The 26,683-nt window shown below is 40.3% G+C and overlaps 1 protein-coding gene across 6 annotated transcripts in view; it reads left to right on the plus strand.

Moving 5' to 3' along the window:
- Il1rap (interleukin 1 receptor accessory protein) overlaps nt 1-26,683 on the plus strand; it is a 148,620-nt gene that overhangs the window by 19,530 nt on the left and 102,407 nt on the right. For all 6 annotated transcript variants that reach the window (XR_875736.3, NR_152416.1, NM_001159318.1 and 3 more), the window contains exon 2: nt 23,117-23,181. Coding sequence is in view for 4 of the 6 variants with exons in the window: in NM_001159318.1 (NP_001152790.1) it covers nt 23,118-23,181 (64 nt within the window). In the remaining 2 variants the exon portion in view is untranslated. The remainder of the gene's footprint in view (nt 1-23,116; nt 23,182-26,683) is intronic.

Below are 26,683 nucleotides of genomic sequence, written 5' to 3' on the forward strand. Positions count from 1 at the left end.
GAAACATTCCCACCAATGTACAGGATCTGGGAATAAATATAAAGGCTGTGTGCTCTCATTGAGTTGCTGCTTGATTGTGGGGCACTTGGGGAAGACAGTGCAAAGAGCTTGGGGCAGTATATACTTCCTCGTTTGTTCCTAAATAACTAATTTAATGAAACTGTTCATTTGAGATTAGGTTGTGATGAACAGGAAAAAACCAAACCAAACCAACCAACCAACCAAACAAACAAACAAAAAAACATTACCTCAAACTGTGCTGAAGGCCTGCTATTTTGCATATTTCATTTTTACTACTGGGATGTGCCAGTCTTGTTGCTGACCAGAGTTTCCTTCCATTTCCCCTTTCCTTGTAGAGTCAGATCCACATCAGGAGGCTCTGTGTCCTGGCCCCCCTACCCCCCATACCTCTCTAGTTTTGTTCCCCTTGCTTCTTTGTCTGATCCTTTGCAGATTATATGCCTCTTCTCAGAGTCCTTGATTTCCTCTAATGTTTCATTCACTTGTATGCATTGTAAGTTTTGATCAAATTATTTTCCATGTCTCTCTCTCTTTTTTTTTTAAACCTTCTTTCCTCATCATTGAGTGCTCTTTCTGGTCCCCACCTGCCCACGCAGACACATAGCAATCTGTTACATCTGCTTCTCTCCCCACTTAGACACTGTTCTTCCATTTAAAATACTTCTATATACTTGCTTGGGGTAGGCAAAGCTAGGTTCAGTCCATGCTAGCTCTTTGGTTGGTGATTCAGACTCTGGGAAACCCCAAGGGGTTAGTTGACTCTCTTGGTCTTCCTCTGAAGTTTCTATCATCTCCAGGGCCCTCAATACTTCCCCCAACTCTTCTGTAAGAATCCCCAAGCTCCATCCAGTGTTTAGCTATGGGTCTCAGCATTCTCAGCTGCTGGGTGAAGCATTTCCGAGAACAGCCATGCTGGGCTTCTGTTTGCAAGCATAACAGATTATCATTAGTAGTATCAGGGATTGGTGCTTGCCCACAAGATGGGTCTCTGTTTCCATTGTTTCTATTGTTTGGATTGGGAGGGGGCACAGCGATCAGGATGTTGAATGAATGAATGAATGAATGAATGAATGAATAAATAAATAAATAAATAGTTTCTAAACCCTGAAGTGGTAAGTGCTAATAGCATTCCCTGCCTGCAAAAGGGCTCATTGCTCTTTTCAATGTCTGGACTTGTAGAGTAGCAAGATTAGCAGCCTCTGTGGGTTGACTAGAGATGCCAAAGCCTGTCTTACCCTAGCCTCAGAGAATGTAAGCCTCCGTCCTACCTATGTCTTCAGTTATCCTCATACAAGTCCTCCATGGGCAGCACTGTCAGAGAGCATGTCTACACATTCCCTTCCTTTGGTTTCTTTTGGGTCAGTGGAGTCTGAAGCTGTCATATGTGATCACAACCCATCTCTACAGCTTTCCTCTGCCAGGCAAGGGTGGAGTGCTACATGTTCAGAGGGGGCTGTATGTGTATGCTCATGAAAGAGAGCCTATGCTTTCAATGGGAGGGTACAAAGAATTTGACCCACTATCAAGTGGGTTTCCTCCTCTGTTATTTGAGAAAAGCTGCAATTAGGTGAACATTGCACAGAGGAATAGACAATGTTAAGGTTTCTGTCAGGAGAGCTGTTTTTATGCTGGTCTATTTATGGTTTTGCTTCAGGAATCAGACACCTGGACACAAATATCACAAGAATAAGAGTTGAGTGTATCTGACCTCAGAGCAAGAATTTTTCCTCATGGGCTACTAAAAACCAACATGGAACAAAACAAAAAAAAATGTGAATTTTCATAGTCTTGGTAGGACCTCCTTTATTTCTTGTTCTGAATCCTCATCAGATATTCTCTCCTATCATGTCGCTCTTCTAATGTCCCCTGGCATTGCTGCTTCCTTCCTGGATCTTGTATCTGGTCACTAGCATTTTGTCTTGAACTTTCTACATCTATGTTTTAAAATTTGTTTTGTAATTATTACTTTCAAATTCAGAAAGCCTATATAGTGTAAAGAGAAAGGGTGCAAAAAATTAAACAGAAAAAGGAGAAAAAGAAAAACATAAATTACAAATAAATCAACATATTATTAAAAGCATATCACTTTTCTTACTGCTGAATCTGGACCACTGAAGGGACAGATATCCACCCGAACCTTCCCTTTCAGGTGCTGTCTTCTTCCATGTAGCAGGGCACCTTGATGGCCACACTAGCTTTGTGTCTTTCACATTATCATTGTCAAGGTTTCCCAATGTAAACACCCCTGCTTGCTAATCTAGTCAGGACCATTTCACAGGTGCATTGGTCTTAGAGAAAGCAACTATGGCATAGATCTCTACAGATGGATGAATCTCCTTGAGCTCAAACAGATTGAATGAACCCATTGGTGGAGGGATGAAGTTCTTGAAATCAAAAATAGTATAGGAGCATTAGAGGTCTCCAGCCCTAGAGCAGTGAACAACGTCGGACTGCAGGATATAAATAATCAGGTTCCATACTAGCCCTGGGGTGGTAGGCTTGGCTCAGCCACACAGGGAAAGCTTGCCCAATTTCCCCTTTGCTGTCTTAGCCTAGGTTTCACTCTTTGAACTTTTCATTTTATTGATGTCTGGTACCTCCTCGCTCCACAGCTGCCTCCTGTTGGAAATCTCCCACTTTACTGTTGTGACAAGTTGTCCCCAGGGACCCTGACTCCTGGCTGTTCTTGTTATCAGGCCCTTATAGAATTCCAGTCTTAAGTATGAGGTCTTTTAAGATGAATCCTGGATGAGCCCTCTGAGACATGTAAAGTGATAACATAGACCTCCCCACTGCTGGCCTATCATGCCTAAGATGTCACTGCCTCACCCAAAACCCAGCTGGGTTACAGGTTTGAGAGAGCTGTGAGGATGCCCTGCAGGCTGCTTGCAAGTCTCCAGTCCTCTTCTGGGTTAGCTGGAGCTGTGTGTTGCTTGCTTTTTCCATGATTGCCTGTCCATTTCTCTACACTTCTTTCCTATACTGTTACTTCCTTTCTGACTTGTGATCCATGTTTAATCTTTCACTCTTTAGGACTTGTTTGTTCTCCTGATTTTCCTTCACTGTCTCACACAGAGTGATACAATCCAGAGGTTTATCCCAGAAGTACTCAGTACTCTATATGTGTGTGTGTGTGTGTGTGTGTGTGTGTGTGTGTGTGTGTTGCGCCCTGAATGTAGTATTGCAATGGATAAACATAAGTTATTGAAAAAAAACCCACATAACTACTTTTGTCTTCAAACATTTAAAGTTTATATTAAAGAGGTGAGATACAACTGACTAATAAGCTGGCTAGTTTTTTTGTTTTTGTTTTTCCCGGACAAAGATAGTTTATCCTGATTTATCCTGAGCCAAATATAAGTGAACATGGCTTGGAGGTAGAGATCTAGGTTATTTTGAATAACGGCTTTCACTGTGGAAGTGGCTACATATACTTTCATTTTCAAGAAATAAAACTGAAGTCATATATTAATACATTCACCAAATACATTTGGTGGGAAAGTGAGGTGGATGGGTTAGAGCTGTGTTGGGTAAATCTGTTTTATGGTTTTCAGATATTAACTGAGAGCATTAAAGATATTAGTCTCAGCTTTAGAGTTGGTAGAGCCAAGTGGGTCAAGAAGTTGAGCATTCTAAATATTTTAAGTAATAGTCACAAAAGTGTCACTCAGGAGTCTGGTAGGAAATGAATGTTTAGGAACCAAAAATGGCCCAGGATAATTCTGGCTCTTGATCAACAGCACTGCATCTTGCAATCAGAGACCATTAGTCAGTCAACCACTATGAAAGATCTTGAACTCAGCTGTGGGTTTTGCAAATGATTGCCATTCACACGTGCAATGGATGATACGTTGGCATCCTAGGTGAGCTTGGCATGGTCACTCAAAAATCTAAATATATAATCAAAAACGAAGGAAGGAACACATACATGCCAACACATGAGCAAAAGAATGGAGAGATTTTTCCCCTTAGTTACTGCCTATGCAGAAAAGATGAGAGGCAGCTGGGACAGCTTGTTAGGGAAGAGAGGTAGGGAGGGAGGGAGGGAGGGAGGGAGAGAGAGAGTTGTCCACCAGAAATTTATTGTGCTTCTCTAAATTTCCTGGCTGACTACACTAACACAAAAACAAACATTCTCATGTGTATTGACAGTTGAAGCTTTTGTTTTGTTTTTGTTTTTGTTTTTTGGGGTTTTTTTGTTGTTTGTTTTATTTGTTTGTTTGTTTTTCGAGACAGGGTTTCTCTGTATAGCCCTGGCTGTCCTGGAACTCACTTTGTAGACCAGGCTGGCCTCGAACTCAGAAATCCACTTACCTCTGCCTCCTGAGTGCTGTTTTTGTTTTGTTTTTTGGGTTTTGGGTTTTTTTTTTTTTTCTGAAGCTTTTTTTTCTCCCATAAACTTTGCTTTAATGTAAGTAAAAATAAGGATTGTAGGTTTCGAAGGTGTTAGGTAAATTAGACACAAACGTCATCCCATGCAACAAATTGCCTTCACAAAAGTAAGCAAGAAAGAAACACATTTCCTATTAAATCAGCATTTCTGTAGAGTGTGAAACAAGTTCATGAAGTGATTGCAAAGCCAGGGTAAAACCTCACTCACTTACAAAGACACTTTTATAGTTTTAGTATTAATTGTGATAGCCATTATACTAAGTAATGAGTATCACTGTGGCATTTTTGTATTATGTTTCACTATAGTGGTGTCTCTCCACCCCCTCTGTAATCTGCAATCATGTCTCAGATATTACCTTCTCTTCTTATCCCTCCCCAACTTGTCTTAGTTTTGCTTCCCCATGCTGTGATAAAGTACCCTGACAGAAGCAACCTAGGGGAGAAAGTCTTTGTTTGGATTACTCATCCAGGTTCTAGTCCATTGTCATGGGGAGCCAGGGTGAGCAGAAGCTGAAGCATAGGGTCACATCGCATCCACAGTCAAGAGCAGAGGGTAGTTAATTCATACACACAAGCCTGTGCTCAGCTCACTTGCTTTCTTCCTCCTGTATAATTCATCCTGGTTAGGGGATGGTGCTACCCACAGTTGACTGGGCTTCTTCAGACTATCAAGATTACTTTGCAGAGATATGCCCCCAGGGTTACCTAATATATACATTTCCTCATTGACACTCACTTCCCAAGTGATTTCTACATTCTCCCTTATTGACACTTAAGGGTAATTGCTTGACCCCTCCTTCCTCTCCTCTTATACATCCCACTCTCTTACACACACACACACACACACACACACACACACTCCTTTATGTGGTCAAATGCTCTATCATATGCATGTCTTAAAGATAAACAGTAGTCTACAAGTAAGAAGGTGTATCAATCCCATGTGTCACGTGGAAGAAGCAACAATGATCCTCCCTATTAGCTGCATGGCATTTTCTTGAGAAATGACTGTGCTAGCCATGGACAGGTGGTCCTTGTGTGTATAAGAAACCAGGTTGTGTAGGCAAAGGAGAACAAGGTAGTTTCTTGAGAAATGACTGTGCTAGCCATGGACAGGTGGTCCTTGTGTGTATAAGAAACCAGGTTGTGTAGGCAAAGGAGAACAAGGTAGTAAGCAATGTTTCTCTGTGGCTTCTGCTTCAGTTCCTGCCTTCAGGTTCCTGCCTTGATTTCCTTTCCTGATGGCCTGTATTCTATAAACTGGAATAAACCCTTTCCTCTCCAGGTGGCTTTGGTCCTGGTGTTTTGTCACAGCTATCAAAGCCTCACTAGGACAAGTGGCAAGCCCTTCCCTGGTTACCATCTGTCTCTCTGGCCCTCATCTTTGGTTCATACCTCCATGATGGCATCTGACTTTTTAAAATCATAAACCTTTTAAAACTGTTAGCATTTTGGATAAATGATATGAATATGCTCATTACAGTTTTAGCCATTGCTTTTTAAAGTCGGCTGTAGTAATATGGGGCTTTGGTGCTATTCTGAAGCTCTGTCTAGCTCAATCCATCTCCAGAGGTGTGTCATCTTTGCAAGTGAAACTGAACCCCATTAACACTGATTTCCTATTCTCCAGCCTGCCCAGCCCTTGGCAACTGCTGCTATTAACATTTTAAACTTTATGTTATAAACTGCCCTCTGCATTTGCATATCCTGCCAGTGGCTGTGAGTACAGTGCTCTGCTTTTCTGGATTTAAAAGGCAAAGGTGTTTTCTTGCAGAGCGGGCAGGGGTAGAGGATGCTGAAGCCTTTGCATGTCTTGCCCCCACTTACACAGGTGACGCCACCCTAATTACCAGTAGTCTAAGCCTGTTCACCCACTCAGAGGTATCTCATTTATGCTATTCCATTACTTTAAAGGCGCTGAAAAGCTTTCCTCCTGAAATTTGTCTTTCCTTATAATTTGGTCATTTTACTAACACAGACTTGAAAGTTTCTATGACTTTTGCTCCAGCGAATCTTTGCCTTTCTTCATTGATCTTTTGGATTATTTTGTGAAATATAGGAAATTAATATCATGTCCTTCATATGTAGTTTGCAGTTGGCACTGGGGAGAACAAGGCCAAGAGGCAGGGCAGACAATCTACTGGCCCCTCTGTTGGCCTCATAGAACCTCACTCAAAGCCAGGTGCTGCTGTTTGAGGGCTGCGATATCCTGAATTAGACACTTCACCTTTCTGCACCTAATTTCATGATCTGTAAAAGAGGAAAATTAAAATATCCTCTTCTGAATGAGCTATATGAATATCAAATAGCATGAGACATGAAAAGAAGCACTGTACTCTGTCATACCAGGAGTTATTCCTGCTCAGTGAGATGGGGATACAGCGGCAATGGCAAAGTATTTATTCCCAAAGTTCTGTGACCTGAGCTACTGTCTGTCCCGTCTTCTTCAAGTGCTCCCATGAGTGGGTGCGCAATCTCACCACCATTTGCTTTCTGTTTGTTCCTGACCTTCTCAAAAATGGAGGGGGCAGTCTGAGGTAATGCTTTGGGTTTCTGATAAGAGAGGACACTCCTTTCTAAAATCTAGCTTCCTTCGTAATCCCTTTGGCAGGTTGAACTACAGTTAGAAGAAATCATCCACTGAGACACACAGTGTGGAGGGAATGGTCTCCTCTCTGTCTGGTGTCTGTATGCTCTGGGAATTTCACCCTAGTCTGAAGATAATGAGCTGCGATAATGATGAATCAGACACCATGAATCCAAATTAAGCAATATTGAGGGCCCAATTCCAAGAGTTCCCTGTGTGTGAACTCAGGCAGGAGCTGACTGTGTGACTCTTGCTCACTGTCACCATGCACATGATAAATGCCAAGGTGGGAACTTTGGTATAACCAAACCTATTCTGAGGAAGAAAACTACTGACCCAATGGTATTTTGTTGAGTGTCCTTGGACCAGTTTTAGTGAGGAACTTCCTGCAGAGGAGGTCCCAGGGCAGTAAGTGAGTGTGTACAGGCTAAAGATATAGAAACCAAATGAAAGGATAAAAGGATTTTCCCATACTGAGAAACAACCTGTAGAACCACTGTGTTCAGGTGACTAGCCATTCAGTTAATAGCCCAAGTGCTCTGCATGTACCAGGTTTCATGCTAGACCTTAGGAGACAGCCATGACACAGAGGGGTAGGTAGACCTGTCTCCAGGAGTCTGAAGAGAGAAAGCCTATATATGAAGTTGTGGTGCAGCAGAAATTCTACATTTCTGGGGCTATAGGGGAAGCACATATAAGGTGTGAGAATATGGAAGATGGTTCCTTCCATAGATGGAAACAGGGTGCCCCATTAACAGTCCGGTTTTGATACCAGTTCTTGAAGGACTGATAGCTTTTGTTCCTGTGAAGAGGAAAGTGAAGAGCACTTTTGACAAAAGAGCCCATTAAAGAGGATCGAAGGTACACAAAGGACATATGGAGCCTTCTGTATGTCTACCTGTGGGGGAAATTGGGGCTGAAGAGAACTTGAAGGATGTGGAGTGTCATATGAAGGACATCATAGAAATAGTATTAGGATGTGCTGTGTGGGAAAAATTGCTTTGGAAAAATGTCATCAGTCAGCTTTTATAAGTGTCTCCAGTATACCTGACGCCTTACTTAAGACTTTTGCAAAAGTTCCTCTTGTGAAGTTATTAACATATCTTCCTGGGGACTTGTAGAGCAAGGTTTCAGTCTGTTTTTCATGCATTCCTCTAAGGAGGGAATATTTACTGTGAAATCTATTGGATTTTAGGCCAGCCTAATTACAAAACACATTTTCTTTCACCATTTTTCAGAATTGCCCAGCAATTTTAAATAGTAGCAGTTATCTTATGGTTTTCCAGTACATATTAGGGGTGCCTAGGTTTCCCACCATGCACTGAGAGAACTGAGGGAATACTGGCACGCCTCTTTTTTTTTTTTTTTTTCTGAATCTATTGCCTTGTGTTTGGATTTGAGAGTGGTTTTCAGTATCCATATGCTAGAAGAGGAATCTAGTTCCTACCACCCAACTATACTAATAGTGCAGTGTCTTTGTGCTTACCTCTCGCCTGAATGGTTTGTGTCACAGGCTCTATGGTAATTAGGCCCTTCTCCCCCCCCCCCCCAGCCTGTGCTAGAAATGATTTAGTAAATGATAAATTTAACTTGAAGTTGTCCATTTTTCTTTTCACCAATGAAGGATTGATGGCCCTTGTGTTACTCCTACCTATGCAACTGGCATTGCTCCTCATGGGAGAATCTATGGGGACCTCCTAAACTTGGTCGGTTTGGGGATTGTTTTAAATAGTCAAAACCCAAGTTTGTCTAAAGAATGTCCAGTTAGAATTTTTTAAATTCTGCCAAGAATTCTAATGTTTGGAGATATTATGAAAGGGCAATCTTCACAGTTGGTTAAGATGGAAGAATACTGTGATTAATGCCTAAATAATTTAGTTTTGTAATAGGCATTAGCATTGTAAAAGACCCAAGACTTCCTGCAGGAAAGATCTCTTCTTTATTTAGTCCTTCACGTATTATTTATAGCCTAGTACTACATGCCTAAAATGTAGGCCCAACACCAATCCAAAACTTACCAAAAAAAAAAAAAAAAAAAAAAAACATTCTGTAGAAGTCTAGGCATGTGATCTACAGAGTCTGGATAGTAATTTAAGAGTAAAGAGTTGAAGTATCCAGAGTTTATTGACTGTACTCATTTGTGTGTGTGTGTGTGTGTGTGTGATAAAGTTGACTTGAAGTTGTCCATTTTACTTTTCACCAATGACGAATTGATGGCCCTTGTGTTACTCCTACCTATGCAACTCGCATTGCTCCTCATGGGAGACTTGATAGGCACGTCCTAAACTTGTTTTGTTTGGGGGTTGTTTTAAACAGTCAAAACCTCAGTTTGCCTAAAGAATGTCCAGTTAGCATTTACACACACACACACACACACACACACACACACACACACACACATTTGGTTCTGTGTCTTTCCGCTTGGATTGAGTATTTCTAATTTATATAGTTCAGTGACCCTCTACCATGCCATTTGTGTTAACAAAGCTGCTACATCTGATATTATTTTCCTATGTGTAATATTATTTTCATGTATCTCAAGAAACACCAAAGAGGAGAGAAATAATAAGACATTAATTTTGACTGTGGAATATCAAGGCTGATGACCCTGCAGAGTTACTGCAGAGTGAGATTAATTATGCAGATCTGCCACCCTAGGCTATGGAGTGTGAGGATTCTGTTGTAATTCACGGCAGGATCATTCATGTAGCTGGTATATTGATATGATTGTTATTCCAGCAAGGTTTCCTCTGCCCCTAGACAATTTCAGACCACTTACCAGCATCTCTCATTGACTTCTTATTTAAAATTCCCAGGGCCTCTGCAGGCATGCAGGTCCTTTTGTTGGAGACAGTGGCAAATCAATGGCATGAGGCAACGTGGGATTTTCCCTGGGACATGATGAAGCTTAACCTGGCTTGTTAAGCCAAAGCTAGACATTCAAATTCAGGTTGAAAATGGTGTCTTTGTCATTTCCTGTCTTTAACACCCACCTTTAAAGTAATTAGAAGAGCAAACAGGGAACACTCCCTTGGGATGAAGCTTCGCAAGCTTTTCTGTGTAGGTGTTTGGGTTTGAGCACAGGCCTCCCCATTTATCATCCGTGGAACTTTGGGGAAATCACTGGTTCCATAGAAGAGTCACAATATTAAATGACAGTCTCTTGGAAGCCTGAGGGGATTTCAATGTGCTTATGTATGAAGACAACTGTGTTCTAAAACTACTTCTTTCTTCCATGGAAGTGGATTTATTTTATAAATTGATCAAACCTGCTTTTTATGGCCCCACGGCATAAGGAATGTCCTGTCAACTCCTATACGCACTGGCAATGCTACCTAGAGCAGAAGGTAGTAACTGAGCATTGATATGATGGGCAGCTCCAAGAGGTGCTCATCCTTGGAATTCAAAGAACAGAATTCCCACTGCCCATTCGCATGCCTGAAAAATGTACATGCATCCAGTTAGCATGTCAATACGTTTCCTGTTGCCTTACCTTCTAGGATCATTGGTAAAAGGTGTAGCCTGTGTGGTGGTGTCGTTTTGTCCTGAGTGGCTTTATTCTGTATGCATGGCTGTACTTTTGGAGTGATACCTGCTTTCAGGGTCCAATCGAGTTGCATCTCCAAGAGAGCTTCAACCACTTCACCTCTGGATTGAAACACCTTTCCATCATGTAACAAACAAGCCCCCAGTCTCCCTAGCCTATTGAAATGCAGGTAATGCTTCCCTCATAGGCTGCCAGTGTGTTTCCTGCCCTGAATGCATGCTTACTAATAGCATAAGAAAACATAGTTAAGTGACACTTAAGCACTGATAGCAAATACTCTTTTAGGTACTGTATATATTTATGTATAATATATGTTAACTGCTATCATCTCATTAATAAACAGATAAAGTATGGACTTTAATCTCCCAATTTTGCAGTTAATTATAACTAATTATAGTCAATTTTAATCAATTATAATCAGTCATATTTAAGGTAGAGATACTCTGCTAGGTTGTTAGCTCCTGGGTGCCTAAGATGTAATAAAATCTCTGCCATCCATAGCACCTGACACAGGAACTCCACACTGTAGGTACACTATACTCATACTAGTAATTAGTTTTGCATGGGAAAAAGGCCCAGACAAGATTACAGTATAGCCACAAAATGCTGATCTTGTACAGCTTCTATCTTTCTGCTCAATGTTTAAAACCTCACATTAAACACTAGTTGGATACCTGGATACTATTCTGAAAGGGAGGCCAGGGACTTTTTTTTTTTTTTTTTTTTTTTGCAAGTAGCTGTATGGTGAAGATATGGGCAGAGACAGGTGGATTTCTGATGCATGTCAATACGCTTCAAGGCCAGCCTGATCTACAGAGTGAGTTCCAGGACAGCCAGGGCTACACAGAGGAACCCTGTCTCAAAAAAACAAAAAAACAACAACAAAAAAAGATCAATTGAATTTTTAGTGGTTTATAGACAGTTAGATGACAACTCTGTCCAATGGCAGCTCATATTTATTATTGTGTAAGGTAGATTGCATGGCATTACTTTATTTGTAATAAGCTCACCAGATAGACAATGCTTAAGAAGTGGAATGTGGCTGAGAAGTCCCCTCCCCTTCCTTTCAGTGGGATCTGGTGGACTGAGGTCACAGCCCAGACTCTGGGACTGGTGGGTGTACATTGCCATCTGTCAGGATGGTCCTGGTGTCCAAAACCTCGTGAAAGGAGCCATAGAATTTTCGCTACGGAGACACAGACTTCCTCAGTGTTAGCTCCTAGCAGATTTTCTTTAACACTTTAGACACAGAGAGAGGGTATCTTCTTTAAGCCTTGCTATTGCCACCCCTTTTTAAACTGCCTGATGTAAGTTTCCACCAAGACAAGGAATATTACTTTTGCATTTCAGAGACAAGATTGGGGATACGGATGTCGAGGATGCTGCGCAGGCTGTTTTTTCCAGCGGTCTGACAGTGTAGGCATAGACAGCTCTGTGCCTCCCTAGTTGGCACCGTGTCAGCCTGGAGTATGCTCAGTTCTCCCTGAAGGTTCTGTCTTAACTCTTGACTCTAACTCTTTCTAATAAAGCTAGTTGCAGAAGCCGAGACATTTAAGCAGTAAAATTCATGGCCAACATCACAGAGTGAGTAAGGACAGTCTATATCGGGACCCAGGAGTCTCCATTTTTTCCTTTGTAATTGAGAATGAGGGATCTGTTGGTGTTGCTGGGTTTGAAAGAATAAAAAAGGCTTGTCTCCAGCCCTGGGGAATGAGCAAGAGGGCAGGTGAGGCTATAGTCTGATGAATTGTCTCCAGCAAACTAATCATCATTTTGATAGAATTTAGGGGACACTATAGGGGAGTACTATGTGAAAGAAGGACCTGCAAGATTCATTCAAGTCCATTGGCTATCTTATATTACTGTAAGCATACCCTAGATTTTGCATAACACAGCCAAGGCCACAGATAAAAGTGACCAATGACAAATTAAAGCAGAAGTTGATTTGGAAAGTGTCTCTCTACTATTTAGAAGATCTCTCTCTCTCTCTGATACACACACGAATACACACACAGTGTGTGCATTTTCTTTTCTTTTGTTTTTAGCGTTATATCTGTCTTTTTTTATTAGATACTTTCTTCATTTACATTTCAAATGTTATCCCTTTTCCTAGTTTGTGTGTGCATTTCCGTTGTGTAACAGTATTGGCATGTACTTTATGAAGGCAAACTTGAATTCCCACTTTGAGAAACAAAAACCTGAACAAATTCAACCAGAGTAGAACTACCTTCAAGTGCTTTGGGAAGTGCCAACACCTACTCTGAGATTTTAGAAAGAGGCCCATTTCTTTCTGGAAAATGAAGAGGGAAAGGCTGTAAAGGACTGGCGAAGGCACGCACGAGTCTGTGGACAGATTTCTTTCATTTCAGCATCAAGTAGGGAAGGCAGCTGTGTCTTAGGGACCCAGCATTGATCTGTAAAGTATGGCTTGGTATCTCCCTTCCTTCCCTAGTTAGAACCTTTGTTGACTGTGTCTGTGTTTCTACTGAGACTCAGAAAGGCATTCTACATATGATGAAGTTCATGGACAAATAAGTTCAGTTAATATTTTGTTAAACTAAGCTAACGATGATATTTACTTAACAGATTGTCTCAAGACATTAAAATGCCATTACAAATCGTGAACCTTCATGAGAGCTGTGGTGCATTACTCTTGAAACACATTTTTAAAAAAAGTTTTGCTTGACAGTCAGGGTATTTGCTAAAGGATGTCTTGTAGATGTCATTATGACATTGGTGGCATTTGTAATGAAGTTGAACATTGGGTTTCTTGTTATTTTGTTTATGTTTTCTTTTTTTCCATTTTGTTTATGTCTCTTGGCTGGCAAGCTGTGAGGTTCCTGATTATAGCAACAGTATATTTCGTATTTCTAGCTGCTGTGACAGAATATGAACAAATACACCCTCAAGAAGGGAAGGTTTATTTTGACTCACAGATTTGGGGCATGGCCTGTCTTGATGGGGGAAGCCTGAGGTGGTTGGCAATCTTGAATTTGTAATCATGAAAACAAAAGTATATAAACTCTGCTGGTTTCTCCTTTTTGTTCTGTTCAGGGTCCAGGCCCCTGGGCCAGTAGAATAACACTAATCACATTTAGGGTAGGTCTTCTCACAAAAATCCAGTCTCAAAACCCTGTTACAAACATGTCAAGAGGCTTGTCTCCTGGGTGAAGCTAGAACTTGACAAGTTGATAAGCAACATTAACCATCACTGTGTGTATCTCTGTAAAGTTTATGGAACCAGGCTCAATAAATAACTCCATGATTTGAATAGAGTATGAAGCTGGAGACAGAAGATAGAACATGCAGGTTTTTAAGCACAAATCTATGAAACTGTGGCAAAGCTTCGCTGCTTCAGCCCTTTGCAAAGGTTTGTAAAGTTTTCTGTGTTGGGAAAAGTAATTCATTTCCTAACCAGGAAGTGATTGGATGTTAATCCTAAGGTGGCATGACTGTTCTGTGTAGGTGATGGAAATAATTCCACTTAATTCCCTTCTTGAACTTTATGTGCCATCATAGTGCCCAAGTGGGCTGATTTCTCCCCTTTCAGTATACATGTTGAGATATGCCAGATGCAGGTTTCCAGACTGTGAGCTTCTATTTGCCAGACAATTTCACCTTTCATAAGGATAGGACAACAACCATTCTTCCTAGTTCTTCATAAACATATACCGAGTGCATTAACATAATTGCTAAACCATAACCTCCTTTCAAACATAAGCAAAATAAACTTATTTCTTAATAAACGGAAACATTTCTCGTGCTTAGGGTTTATATAATATTTGTAATTAGAAAGATTTTCCCCTATTTTTAGTAGTGTTATTGTCTCCAAGTTCAATTTTTATTGTAGAATAAATAATGGCCTGGGCTTTTCTACATGTAGGTATGTTCAACCTGATCCTCAACCATTTCCTTAGAAATATTTAGAAAAACTACAGTAAACTTGGGCCTGGCATACCAAAGAATAAGCTATGGGACATTGTACCTAGAAGTTGATTCTAGGTAAGGCCCTAGTTACTTGAGATTCATTTTGGTTTTTTTACAAACCATAATCAACACAGCTTGAGTCACAGACCTGTGTGGATAACTCCATGATTCCATGTGTTAAGCTTCTGTTACCTTACTAAATAACTCGAATGTTTGCCAGTATATGCAGCCAGCTATCTTCTTGGACATCGCTAAGTCCTCTACCCAAGGATATCCATCAACAAATGTCGTAAAAAGTCAATATATATCATCTGCCAACCTCAGTGTCCCAAAAATGAATGGTAAGTTAAAGGAGAGTCTGCACACTGAGTGAAGGCATGTAAGACACTCCCAGCTTTGCTTGAAATTCTCCAGGAACTTCTAGCACATCACTCTTAAATTGTCTCTGGAGAATGAGCAGGTCCCTGTTATCCTGAAGTGGACACCTTTCATCTCATGTTTGCCTCACCACTTTTCTCAGAGTGCCCAGGGTCATAGAGTCAAACATACAAGCCAAGGTCTGGCATTCTGTTAAACTCCTCTTAGATCTCCTCTCAGTGCAAACCTACTTCTACTCTCTGTGACAGAGCTGAGCCTTCAGGGTGATATGTCCTCCCTCACCTCTCTGAGTGTGTTGTTATTCAAAGCTTTAAAGTCTAGGGTGAAGGCCTCCTGTTCACATTCTATTCCAGGTTTCAGAAGGTGGCAGGTGGTGAATTATAGCCATCCTCTCTAAGGACCTGGTATTTTGAAGCTGTAGAGAAAGCAGTGCCCAAAAGCGTGCTAATGTTTTCTGCTGTGACCCTTGACTCTGGTGTTTCATCAGTAGCAGTTAGCAGCACTGACTTGGTGAGCTTGAGGTGAGGACAGCACTTTGATCTCTCCCTTTACATCTACTTCTGGACTTTTCGGGAACATTCAGTACTTAATGACAAGGCTGTTATTTTCAAAGTGAATGTTGAAAATAGAATTCAATATATTTAGGTTTAAAAAAAAAAGTCTTTATTAAGCCTGTCTAAAAGACATCAGGAATCATCAGTTTTTTTAAAAGAAGAGTCATGTTACTTAAAATGTACTTAATAGGTATATAAGATAAAATTGACCTGTTTTGAAGCACAGTTCTATGGATGGGATGATTACCAATCATCACAAACTTCAAGCTTGGGGGCAGGCCTCTGGCCATGGCTGTGAAGGATTGCCATGATTATGGCTAGCCTCTGAGAATGTCTGTAAGAGGTTGTATTTTTTAAAATGTACTTTGTGAATGAATGAAGAATCTGTGGGCTTATGTGTGTGTCTGGATGTCAGAGAGCAACTTGGGGAGTCAGTTCTCCCCTTCTACACTTATGTGGGTGCTGGAGATTAGCCAGGTGGTCAGGTTCCTGTCACCAAGTGCCAAGTGCCTTTAACCTCTGAGCTGTTTCCATGGCCCAGGACATCATATTTATTAAGTTAATCAATGCGGAGACTCATTTTGAATGTAGATGCGGCCATATTTTGGGCACAGAATTTTGGGCTGTATAGAGTGGAGAAGGGAATCTGAACACACCTTCAACGTTTTCTGGTTGTGACTGCAGATGCAATGTGACTAGCTGCTTAGAGTTCCTAAAGCCTTGACTTCTTTTCAGTGATGGATGGCAAACTGGAACTGTGAGCCCAAACAGACTCGTTTCCCCTTAGTTTCTGACTCTCAGGTTATTTTATCATGGTGGCAAGACCAAAACGAAGACAATAAATTTTAGGTTGTATCCTGGATTCTAGAGCAATTGCCCCAATCAGGTTATTCAAGTGATCCATACCGCCATTATACAGCTCCTTTACAGATAGACTATTTTACCAGTCCAACCCTCAATGTTTGTTGCTTGTCAAACCATTTCCGTCTTTCTGAGAATCTTGTGTAAATGGAATCATTCAGTGTGTAGCCTATTCAGAGTGGCTTCTTTCATCTAATAGAATTCCTTTGAAGTTGCCCCAAGTAACTTATAAACATACACTGGATAATGTTCATTGTTTGGAGTTGCTGAATACTCTCTCTCTCTCTCTCTCTCTCTCTCTCTCTCTCTCACTCTCTCCCTCTCTTTCTCTCTCTCTCTCTCTCGCTCTCTGTGCTCCAAAGCTTATTGATGGTAATAAAATATACATTCCATATACATATTTTTTGTGTGTGTGTAATTATAATTTCTTATGGAAAGACCTCAGCGCAGGACTGTGTGGAGTCATATAGCAAGACTATTATTTATCTTTACCAGACTCTTCCCCTCTGTTTTGCAGTCTGGACTCCACATGTTATTGCACACAACATGTCCAGCCACTTTTTATCTTTTTAAGCCTTAAATATTTTCATTTTTTATTATATTAGCTATTTTGACAAGGTGTAGTAGCGATCTTAATGGTTTTTAATTTATATTCCCCAAATGAGTCATGGTTTTAAACCCCCTTTGATATGTTTGTTTTCCTTCTGCATATTCTTTTTGGTAAAGTTATCTTTTTTACTCACAGACTTAATATTTCAAGAGTAGTTTGTTTACTGTATAATGCCTACAACTATATTATTATTATTTTTAAAGGTGTTTTGTATCGTGGGGCCCTCCTCCTTCTTTTCATGTAAATCTAACCTCATTTATCTGTATCTAAAGCTATCCCTATGACATGTTGGTTGAAATTAATTAAATTAATTAAACCTATTATGTTATTTCCTCTCACTAATGGGACAAATAACCAAAATGTCCATTTATAAGACACCCACAAACCCTGGAACATGTAAGGGACAGAAATTAGAGTAAGAATCTTTATTTTAAAAACAGAACAGAAACGGATATAAAGTTGTAGAGTGGATCACCTGGGAAGAGTTGGGGGAAGACTTGGGATTGAATATGATCAAAATAGGTTCGTCAGTAATTAATGAAGTGGAGGAAAACGTCCTGGACTCAAACATATAAACAAATCAGCAACTACAAGATGCCAATGTGTCATTTCATGGTTGTCTGTGAGCCAGAGGACAGGGGCAGAGTACTGGACTTGCTTCTCTGTTTTTGCTCTTGGAAGATGGTCATCTAGGTACTGTCAAGGTTGTGCTCTCTCTTCACTGCTATAGAGATGAAGGCCTTCCCACATCCTCAGTATTGGAGAGATGAATAAGACTGTCTTTCCTTTTAGCTTAATGCTGTGAGTTGGAAGTTTGTACCTTTCTATATATTGGCCTGTTCCATCTATGTTATGGAATTTGTATATTTGGCATGTATAGCATCAGCATATACATTTAATGACTCTATGATCAGTAGCTATATTTCTTTGTTGATTCCTGCTTTCTGCATTTGCGTTCTCTCCTTGTTTCACATGGCTAGAGATCTATCAGCCTCACCAGTCTTTTCAGAGAATACATTTGATTCCATCCCCCATTCTAACCCATTTTAAAATTCTTTGATCTCTACTTATTCTTTTATTTTTTTTTTATTTTGTTTACTTGGTATGTCTTGTCATTCCTAGGATCTAAAGTGGAATCTTAAGTTGCTCACATTATATGTTTCTTTCCAGCATAATGTCTTTAATACAACAAACTGTTTCCCAAGGAGCACAACCTTAGTGTGGTATTTTAATCTCATAACTTCTCTCTCAGAAATATTTCTCTTGATACATTGGTTATTTAGAACTATATTCCTCTGTTTACTTCCCTAATTTTATGTCTGATTGAAACTTATGTTTAAGGATTGTCCTCTCATTTCCTTTAAAGATGCTATGGTTTGATTCCTGTCAAATGATATGACCTATCTGAGTGCTTAAATAGGTTACACAATTGCTTGCATTTAGGAGGCCTCAGAAGGCTGCTCTTTATTATGCTCATGTTCTGTAACTTCACTGCTAGGAAGGGCAGGACAGAGCACACTTCTTTCATACTGCCTATAATTAGTGCCTTTTATGTCGGCTTGTTTAAAAGTTCCCTTATTGCTAAATATTGGCTCATGAAATTGTCTCACAGAGATCCTCTAAGGGAGGATTGTGAGGCAATACCAGATGGATGAAAACATTCCCCACTTCTTAATAAACATAAGGGGGAGTTCCCATTCTCAGAGACGAATTGGGGGGTGGGGGGGAGAATTTGTGTAGGGGCACTAGGAGGAGAGGGGAGATGTATATAGAGATGTAAAGTGAATACATTAATTAATGAAAAAACCCATCATTTTCCTCTTTCTAAAATGAGATACAAGCTTGTTTATCATCTCTTAGTAGTGTGTTAATGGAAACCATATTCCAGCTTATCTGTAATTTAGAGAATAGTAAGGAAAACCACAGATGGGCTTCCAATAGCTGAGGACTCAGAGAAGCAGTTTGGTAGCAGTATTGATCTGACAAAGCTTTGGCCATCTATGGCTTGTGCTCTGCTAGGGGCCAAGTGTTCCATGGTTAGATCATTACAAAGAACATAAACAGTAAGTAAAATCAGATCCATGGCCGCAGGAGGCTTATCAAACTTGTAGGGTGACTTTGTAGGATACAGACACAGTAAAATTCCCAGGAAGAAAACCTGACAACTGCTCATTCTTAAGGTCTGAGTCTAGCGATTCTGGTGCATCATAGGAGCGACAATTCTTCAAGCATAGGAGAATACATAGAGTCAGCTAACAGATAACCGCTACCCTGCGGCTCAGGGAAATGCCATTGTGCAAACAAAATCTGAGCAACTGGCTTTGAGGCCTTGAGCCTAGAATGCTGGTCCAGGGAGGGAACACCTGAATGCTAACTCAAAGCCTAGGCCAACCAGAAGGTTATCGAGCTTCGAGAATGTGGATAATGGCAAGTTTTTGTATAAAGGTAGGTGTAAGAGTCAGGAGGAGAAAGTGAAGCCTTACTAACATTTCTATGCCTATGTAGAATTAAGCATGCATTTGAAACTCCTGAACCTAAGGATATGATAGGAAATAGAATGGATAACAGGAAAGACTGGCTGGGCACATATGTAGATCTCTATAATCTGAAGCTAGGACGGGATGCACTAGACACCATCACAGTTATATAAAACTAGCTGCAATTCAGGTACTGTAAGTCAGTTTTTCTATCTCCTACTAAATAGCCTCTCATTCCAAGATCCAATAATTGAAAGTGTATTCCTTTTTACAATGACAGAAATTCCAAGGCTGAGTGCAAGTCAGTATTAAATGAACCATCATCCTCTAAGAGGGTTCAGGCTAGCCAGCCATCTCCCACTAACATTGGTACCTTTAGTCCGTCAGAATATCCTGCACAATCCAATTTCAGTTTTGTCGGCTTGATGTTTTATTCATCACAGGGCAAGGTTGACCCTGGATTTGTATTTGAACAAAGGTTATCTTTGGATTAGCTCTCTGTTGGTGACCTGACTCTGCTCCATCGTGCATAATCCAGTAACTCTTGGGAATATCAATTAAGGTCCTCAATCACACTAATTAGAATGTCTTCTATGTGTTGCCCTAGGAACTCAGCAACTTATAAACAGGTAATTGGTGAAATTCAAAGAGAGGTATGTGTGTGCAGATCTGTGTATTAGCCTCCCTCCCACCCCTATCTGTGTGTGTGTGTGTGTGTGTGTGTGTGTGTGTGTGTGTGTGTAAATGCAATGAGGAAGGTCAGAATACTTTAGTAAGGCTGGAACTGCTGCGCTCTGAATCTGCAGTGCAAAATCTTCTTGATCTTACTGACAAGGATTGATGTGGAATTATTAATTACTTTTATTAATGACTTGGGTGAGGACATAGGTGGCATGCTGAGCAAGTGTGTCAATGACAAAAGCCTAGCAGGAGAGCAGTAACTGTGATGACAAATTCAGGATCCAAAATTACTCCAAGACAGATTTTAGTGGCCATTCTCTTTTGTTATGTGCCTGGCAGAGTGACCTTCCTAAGTCCTAAGTTGATAACTCGTGTGTTACTGTATCAGGTCTCTACCCAGAAAACAGTTATTTAGTCTGATATGAAAGTTAACTCACTTGGGGGCCCTGTGCTCCATCCAATAGCTGACTGTGAGCATCTACTTATGTGTTTGCTAGGCCCCGGCCTAGTCTCACAAGAGACAGCTATATCAGGGCCCTTTCAGCAAAATCTTGCTAGTGTATGCAATGGTGTCCTCTTTTGGAGGCTAATTATGGGATGGATCTCTGGATATGGCAGTCTCTAGATGGTCCATCCTTTTGTCTCAGCTCCAAAGTTTGTCTCTGTAACTCCTTCCATGGAGGAACTAGAGAAAGTATCCAAGGAGCTAAAGAGATCTGCAACCCTGTAGGTACAACAACATTATGAACTAACCAGTACCCCGGAGCTCTTGACTCTAGCTGCATATGTATCAAAAGATGGCCTAGTCGGCTATCACTGGAAAGAGAGACCCATTGGACATGCAAACTTTATATGCCCCAATACAGGGGAACACCAGGGCCAAAAAATGGGAATGGGTGGGTAGGGAAGTGTGGGGGAGGGTATGGGGGACTTTTGGGATAGCATTCTAAATGTAATTGAGGAAAATACGTAATAATAAAAAATATTAAAAAAAAAAAAGAAAGTTAACTCACATGTCTTTGGCTTGCTTTTCTCGGCACCGGCACCTTCTCTTACAGGCCCTTTCTGCTTTACAATTGAATGATCTGCGGCTCTCTTCCCAATACCCTGTACTTGAGCCAAACAGTAGTATCACTAGATGGTTATTACACTATTTTTATTATGTCTCTTATTTTCTTTATCTTTGAATGTTAGCCTCCAAGACTCTCATTTCTCCGGATGCTCCTTCTGCTTCAATTCCCAATAAACAACATGTTCTCCCTCAGTGTGAAAGCCTTGTGTTCCAGCTTCCCGGAGGCTTTGGTTGGAGCAATCTCTCATTTGTTCATCTTGAGTTGTATTGGCTTGTTGCTTTCTTTTACCACATTTTACTTTGTACTCCAGTTTGTTCTTTTGGTACATATTTGACGTTTCCATAAGACTGCTTACTACTATGTTCTCTGTCTGATCCGTCATATTTCTTGTCTGTGTCTGCACATATATATTTTATGCATAGTTGAAGACATTGAGGTAGTCTTCATGGCTTTACTGACTGTAGAGAAATATTCATCAAAGGCCTTTCATTATGCTTACTAGAATCCACTGAAGTTAGATGAATGTAACTTATTAATAAAAATAAGTAAAATACTCTGGGGAGAAAGATGGTGCTGGGGCTCAAGACGTGGGTGTTGCATGTCTTACGGAAGTGCTGTCCCAACAGGGTACCTCTGAAGCTCTCAACATGTTTTTATTGAATGAGTGAATGAATGATAGATGGATGGATACAACTAAATTCTCCTAAGATAATGGTCTGAGGACTGGAATGTAGCTGTCCAAGGAAAGGAGATTTGATATTTGAAACAAAATGTTTTCATGCAACACCTCTTGTGATAAACTTATCTGTGATTTTTATGTAGATAACCTAAGGAAGGAATTAGAGATATTTGATGGTCTGTTGTTAAGATAAATGGTAGGTGTAGAAATTATATACAATACAGATGAAGCTGTTTGGGTAATACCAATTTATACAATTCATTTCCATGTAGTACTCTTATAAATAGCCCATTTTGGTGTATTATGTCAAGCTATCAAGTATTTGTTTTGGCCATTTTAGGTATGTGGGTTCCTGTGCTTGATGTTTTTGTTGTTGCTATTGTTGTTTTTTGTTTATTTTTTGTAATATCCCATCTATGTTGCTTTCTAAAAGTATCATGTGCACAAGCTACCAGATGTCCCTAAGCATGTCTGTATGAATGCTTTCATCAATTAGAAGGCAGTCATGAGCCAGGAATTTCTGAGTCATTCCATATTTCTGTATTTATAACCCTGGAGATATTTTACCATTGAGAGGCATATAAAAAGGTGTACTTTACAGAGTTGTTAAATCTCATGCACTAAAGACCATACAACCAAGTATAGGAGCAGGGCCCTTGCTAGTTGGCAGTTTCCTCTGGTTATCGTCAGAATGCTAAAATTCACAGACATTTCTGCCTTGCCATTTGTCTTTGCAGTGTATAAACAAGAGCGGCAGGGCAGAAGGTTTCCATATTTCTTGATGATATAAATTCTGTGTGGTTGACTATAGACTAGGTTTGGATCCAGGATCTCTAGATGTTCAATTCATTACTGAGACGAAACAGTACCTGGATCATAACATATTTCCCACTGAGACTACACAAGGGACCTGAAAGAAGGGTGAGAGGGTCAAGTTCATCTGTTAGAAGTTTCACTGCAGGTCAGAAAATCCAGATGAACTTTTTTTTTTTCCATATAGCAGTTATAGTTCAGTAATTAGCAGAGAATTCTGCAGCCTCACAGCTGGAATGTAATGATGGCCAGACCACTTTTTAGTCAAGGGATCTCAGTTATGTTATTTAAACTTTTTTTGAGTTTATCTCTCTGTAATTTGGGGATTTAAAAGCAAATGATGATAAACAGCAAAAGCTATCAAATTTGTTGTTGGTTCTGACAATAAAGCTTGGGAATATTCTAAAACCCTTGGAATGGTTCTTAGTCTATAGTTATCACACATTCACGGTGATTATTATTAGAACTCTTCAGGGAAGAAGTACCCTCTCTTACTTTTTAAATTTATGTTGACAGGATGGGACTTCTGTGGTATTTGATGAGTCTGTCCTTCTATGGGATCCTGCAGAGTCATGCTTCGGGTGAGTATGTGGTGCTGGATAAATGACTGAAATTAATTTAACATACAGGATCCTATATAGTGAATTTAAATGAGCATAATGTTGGTTTTGTTCCACAGAATTCTGTAGTTGCATAGAATCAAGTGTCTGAAAGAACCATAGAATTAGGGGATGAGAGAAACTAGACAACTTAGGAAGGGGTCTGATGAGTATAAACACAGGGACATCTCTTCAACTTCATGCCCCACAGGCTAATTCTCTGTATTCTCATCTCAAGTACTGTGGAGGAAATGGCAGGGAGATTATACAACCTGGCTCTCGGACTTTGACCACTGGGATGTTGAAGAAAGAAACAAACAAACCAAAAATGATAGTTTTGATCAAACTGCATGTATATAGGCAACAAAGAATTTGTTGGTATGCTCCTTCTTTGACCATGGCTTTGTATGAGGAGTCAACCAAGATATTTCTTGAGTTTGAATAACCAAACGTAGTCACCCTGATGGTGGATCACATGTAAGCCAGAGGTAGGAAAAGTTGGCTATATGTCTCTCATCTCTAAATTGCTTTTCAGTGTCACCCATGTTTGCTCTATCTAGTTAGCATCTAAGTGCAGGTTGTTATATTTTTTTTTGACTCATTGAGTTTTTATAAATATTCTTGCCCATGGGACTGAAATTAGTCTCTGCCATTTCCATATATTTCTTTGATTTAGTTTCATGATTGAAAAAGAAAATACCTAAAGGGCTGCTTCTTGAATTTTTACGCAGGGACTCCAGGGATCCTAATTTTAATAAGGATCCTGATGTAAAATTCCTGTGCACACGATGGGCTCTGCTTTGACTGTCATTGCTTTAATGCCTATTCTCTGTGAGAACCCTTTCGAAGTGTTAAGTCAGCATTATGTAACTGTGACCCCAGTGTTCTGCCATCCGTACCTTCAACTCCTCTTCCCTTGGCATGAATTTCAGCCCTCCTGCCATCCTGATCATCTTTGCTGGGTGCATTTCAGTTTTTCTATGCCACTTAGAGCATTGTATTAGAAACCAAAAATAACTCTAAAGACAGGGTGTAACTAGGACAGAGTAGAGCTGAAAGTACAGATAATATCTAAACTTGCTGGCCCATTGGGACTTCACAGAGGAGAGGCTGTATTCTAACCAGGCCTTCTATCCAACTGGGATGCAGTAATACAGCTGGGCCACATTAATATACCAGCATCTAGGCGGTATCTGTCTCGTTTGATTGGAAGGGACTTGCTGTACTGATTCTTAAATATGCTGACGATAACCCTGGACTATAATTTATTTTCACTTGACTTATTACTAATTGAATGTTATTTTCTTACAGAGGCTTTCCTTGACCATTTTAATTGCAATAGCCCTGCTAGTCACTCCTCTACCCTCTTCCATTGCTTTAACATTTCCCATCATCTGCCAATATTCCATTAACTCTTTATGGTACTTCTTCTCTGTCATTTGTCCTTCAATCCATCCTTATCCTCTTCTCCACTGTCTTTTTCTTCTTTCCAACCTCTCTTCTTTCCTTGTCTCCTACTTCTTTACCTGTCATCTCCCTCTCTCTGAATCTGATTTCACAGATTTATTTATCTTCCTTTTTGTTTTCCCAAACACTTGAAATGATGATTAACACATAGAGATGCAGTACAAGTGCAAAAATGATAAACAGATGGGTAAATATCCCATCCGAGGCACCTTTTCTCAACTGGACCCATTCGTGTTGCTAACATTTAATTCCACACTCATGATTCCCATTAGCATGACAAGTACCATGCCTGGAAGTTAAAGTGAGAGATGTCCATGCTACTGCTGTTGAGAGATCTAGGCTTCCCAGAGTTTGGGAGGTCTATTGCCTGCCCAATGGTCCTGACAGTGCCGCCTTTCTGAATGACCTTCACTGTATTCTCCCAGAGATCCCCTTCCCCCAAATGCTGTTGGTAAGTGCACTTTCTTCCCAGGAACTGTGACTCATAATTCTGTCAGGGGAAGCTGCCTTCTTGAATAAGATGAGTTCTCATACCAGCTCCATTGAGTCACGATGGGAGAGGAAACATGTTGTAATCCCCTCTGCCCATCTGGCACACACTCATGCCTTCCTTATGAAGAGGTGTATTGTGTCTGTGTCTCTGCTGTACTTCCTCATTGGAGGGAGGGGAACAAAAAGGAAGTGTTGTTGACAAAAAAGAAAAAAATGAAAGGGGCAACTGGCTCTGGGGATAAAAGGGATCATTGCGATCTTGAAGGATCTGCCAATCTCTCTATAGGATGGTGTCACCTCTGAGAGGGACCGAGATGTAGGCAGACTTGTTGGTCTTCCGTGAGGCTCTCTGTGGTTCAGTTTCACTTCTTCGTGAAAATACACACTAACATAAGGAACTGAGGAGAAATATCCCGAGTGATCTACCGTACTCTATATTCATAGGATACAAGTCAGGGATTTGGCATTCTGGACCCAGAGTTGACTGTCATACAATGAGGTTCCTGTGCAGAGAATTGGCTTTCAAGGCCTAAAACTGTGACACCAGAGTGTGGTCTTCTGGATGGAAAATTTGCTTTCCTCATACCTTTAAAAATTTGGAAGGAAACATTTCATCTCAAATAATAATAATTTAAAGAATAAACAGCAACAACAACAACAACAACAACAACAATATAATAACAAGTATAACTTGCCATTAAGGAATTAAAGCTTGGATAATTTTGTTAGTGACAACATAATGAAATGTGGCTCTTTTAGAAGTCATGCAACTCCTTTTCCTTAAATGCTTTCTGAACTACCCAGATCATGACTATTGTAACTCTGTCTTTTTCACTAGACACTTACATCCTGTACAGTTCAATGAGTTATATCCACACAGCTAGTATTCAGCATAACTGAAGTTTCCACTTGTTTTTCACTTCCAAAAATGCCTGCTATTTTTATTAAATATGGATCCCCTGGGCTCCACCAAAAGTGCCAATGATGTAAAGAGAAGGTTGTGATGCAAAGAGCAGCAGAGATACCATTAGGGAAGTCCCTCCCTCACTCTGGAAGAACTGCCTGGTCAGGATTCTATGCTGTCTACTTAAGCGGTTACATCTTTACCATTCCCTCAAGACCATTTTCTTCACATGGAAGATTGCTGCAATTCTCATTTCAAACCTCAGTGCTCCCCCTTTTGCTTGTTATACTTCTCAGCATTTCCACTATTAGCTGGAAGGAGTTCCTGCTTACAGGAATTAAAAGGGAAAAATATCAGTTCAGATCATCCCTCCCCATTGATCCCTTTTCCCATTGTCTACCTGTTAGAGGGCTGGACTGCTAGAGCTACCTCTGAGTAAAAATACATATTTGGTGACCTCTTTGGCTCAGAGTTGGAGAGACAGTGAAATGAGTGTCCAGGAGGATAAACTTGAAAATCTTGCAGTATCAAAAATTTGCTTTCTCTGTAGATCCTATTTTTTTTAAAATAGGCAATGCATTTATTGACTCCCCAAAATGTGTGGGCACAAAGATCTATGGA

Source organism: Mus musculus, chromosome 16, assembly GCF_000001635.26.
Source record: "Mus musculus strain C57BL/6J chromosome 16, GRCm38.p6 C57BL/6J".
NCBI lineage: Eukaryota > Metazoa > Chordata > Mammalia > Rodentia > Muridae > Mus > Mus musculus.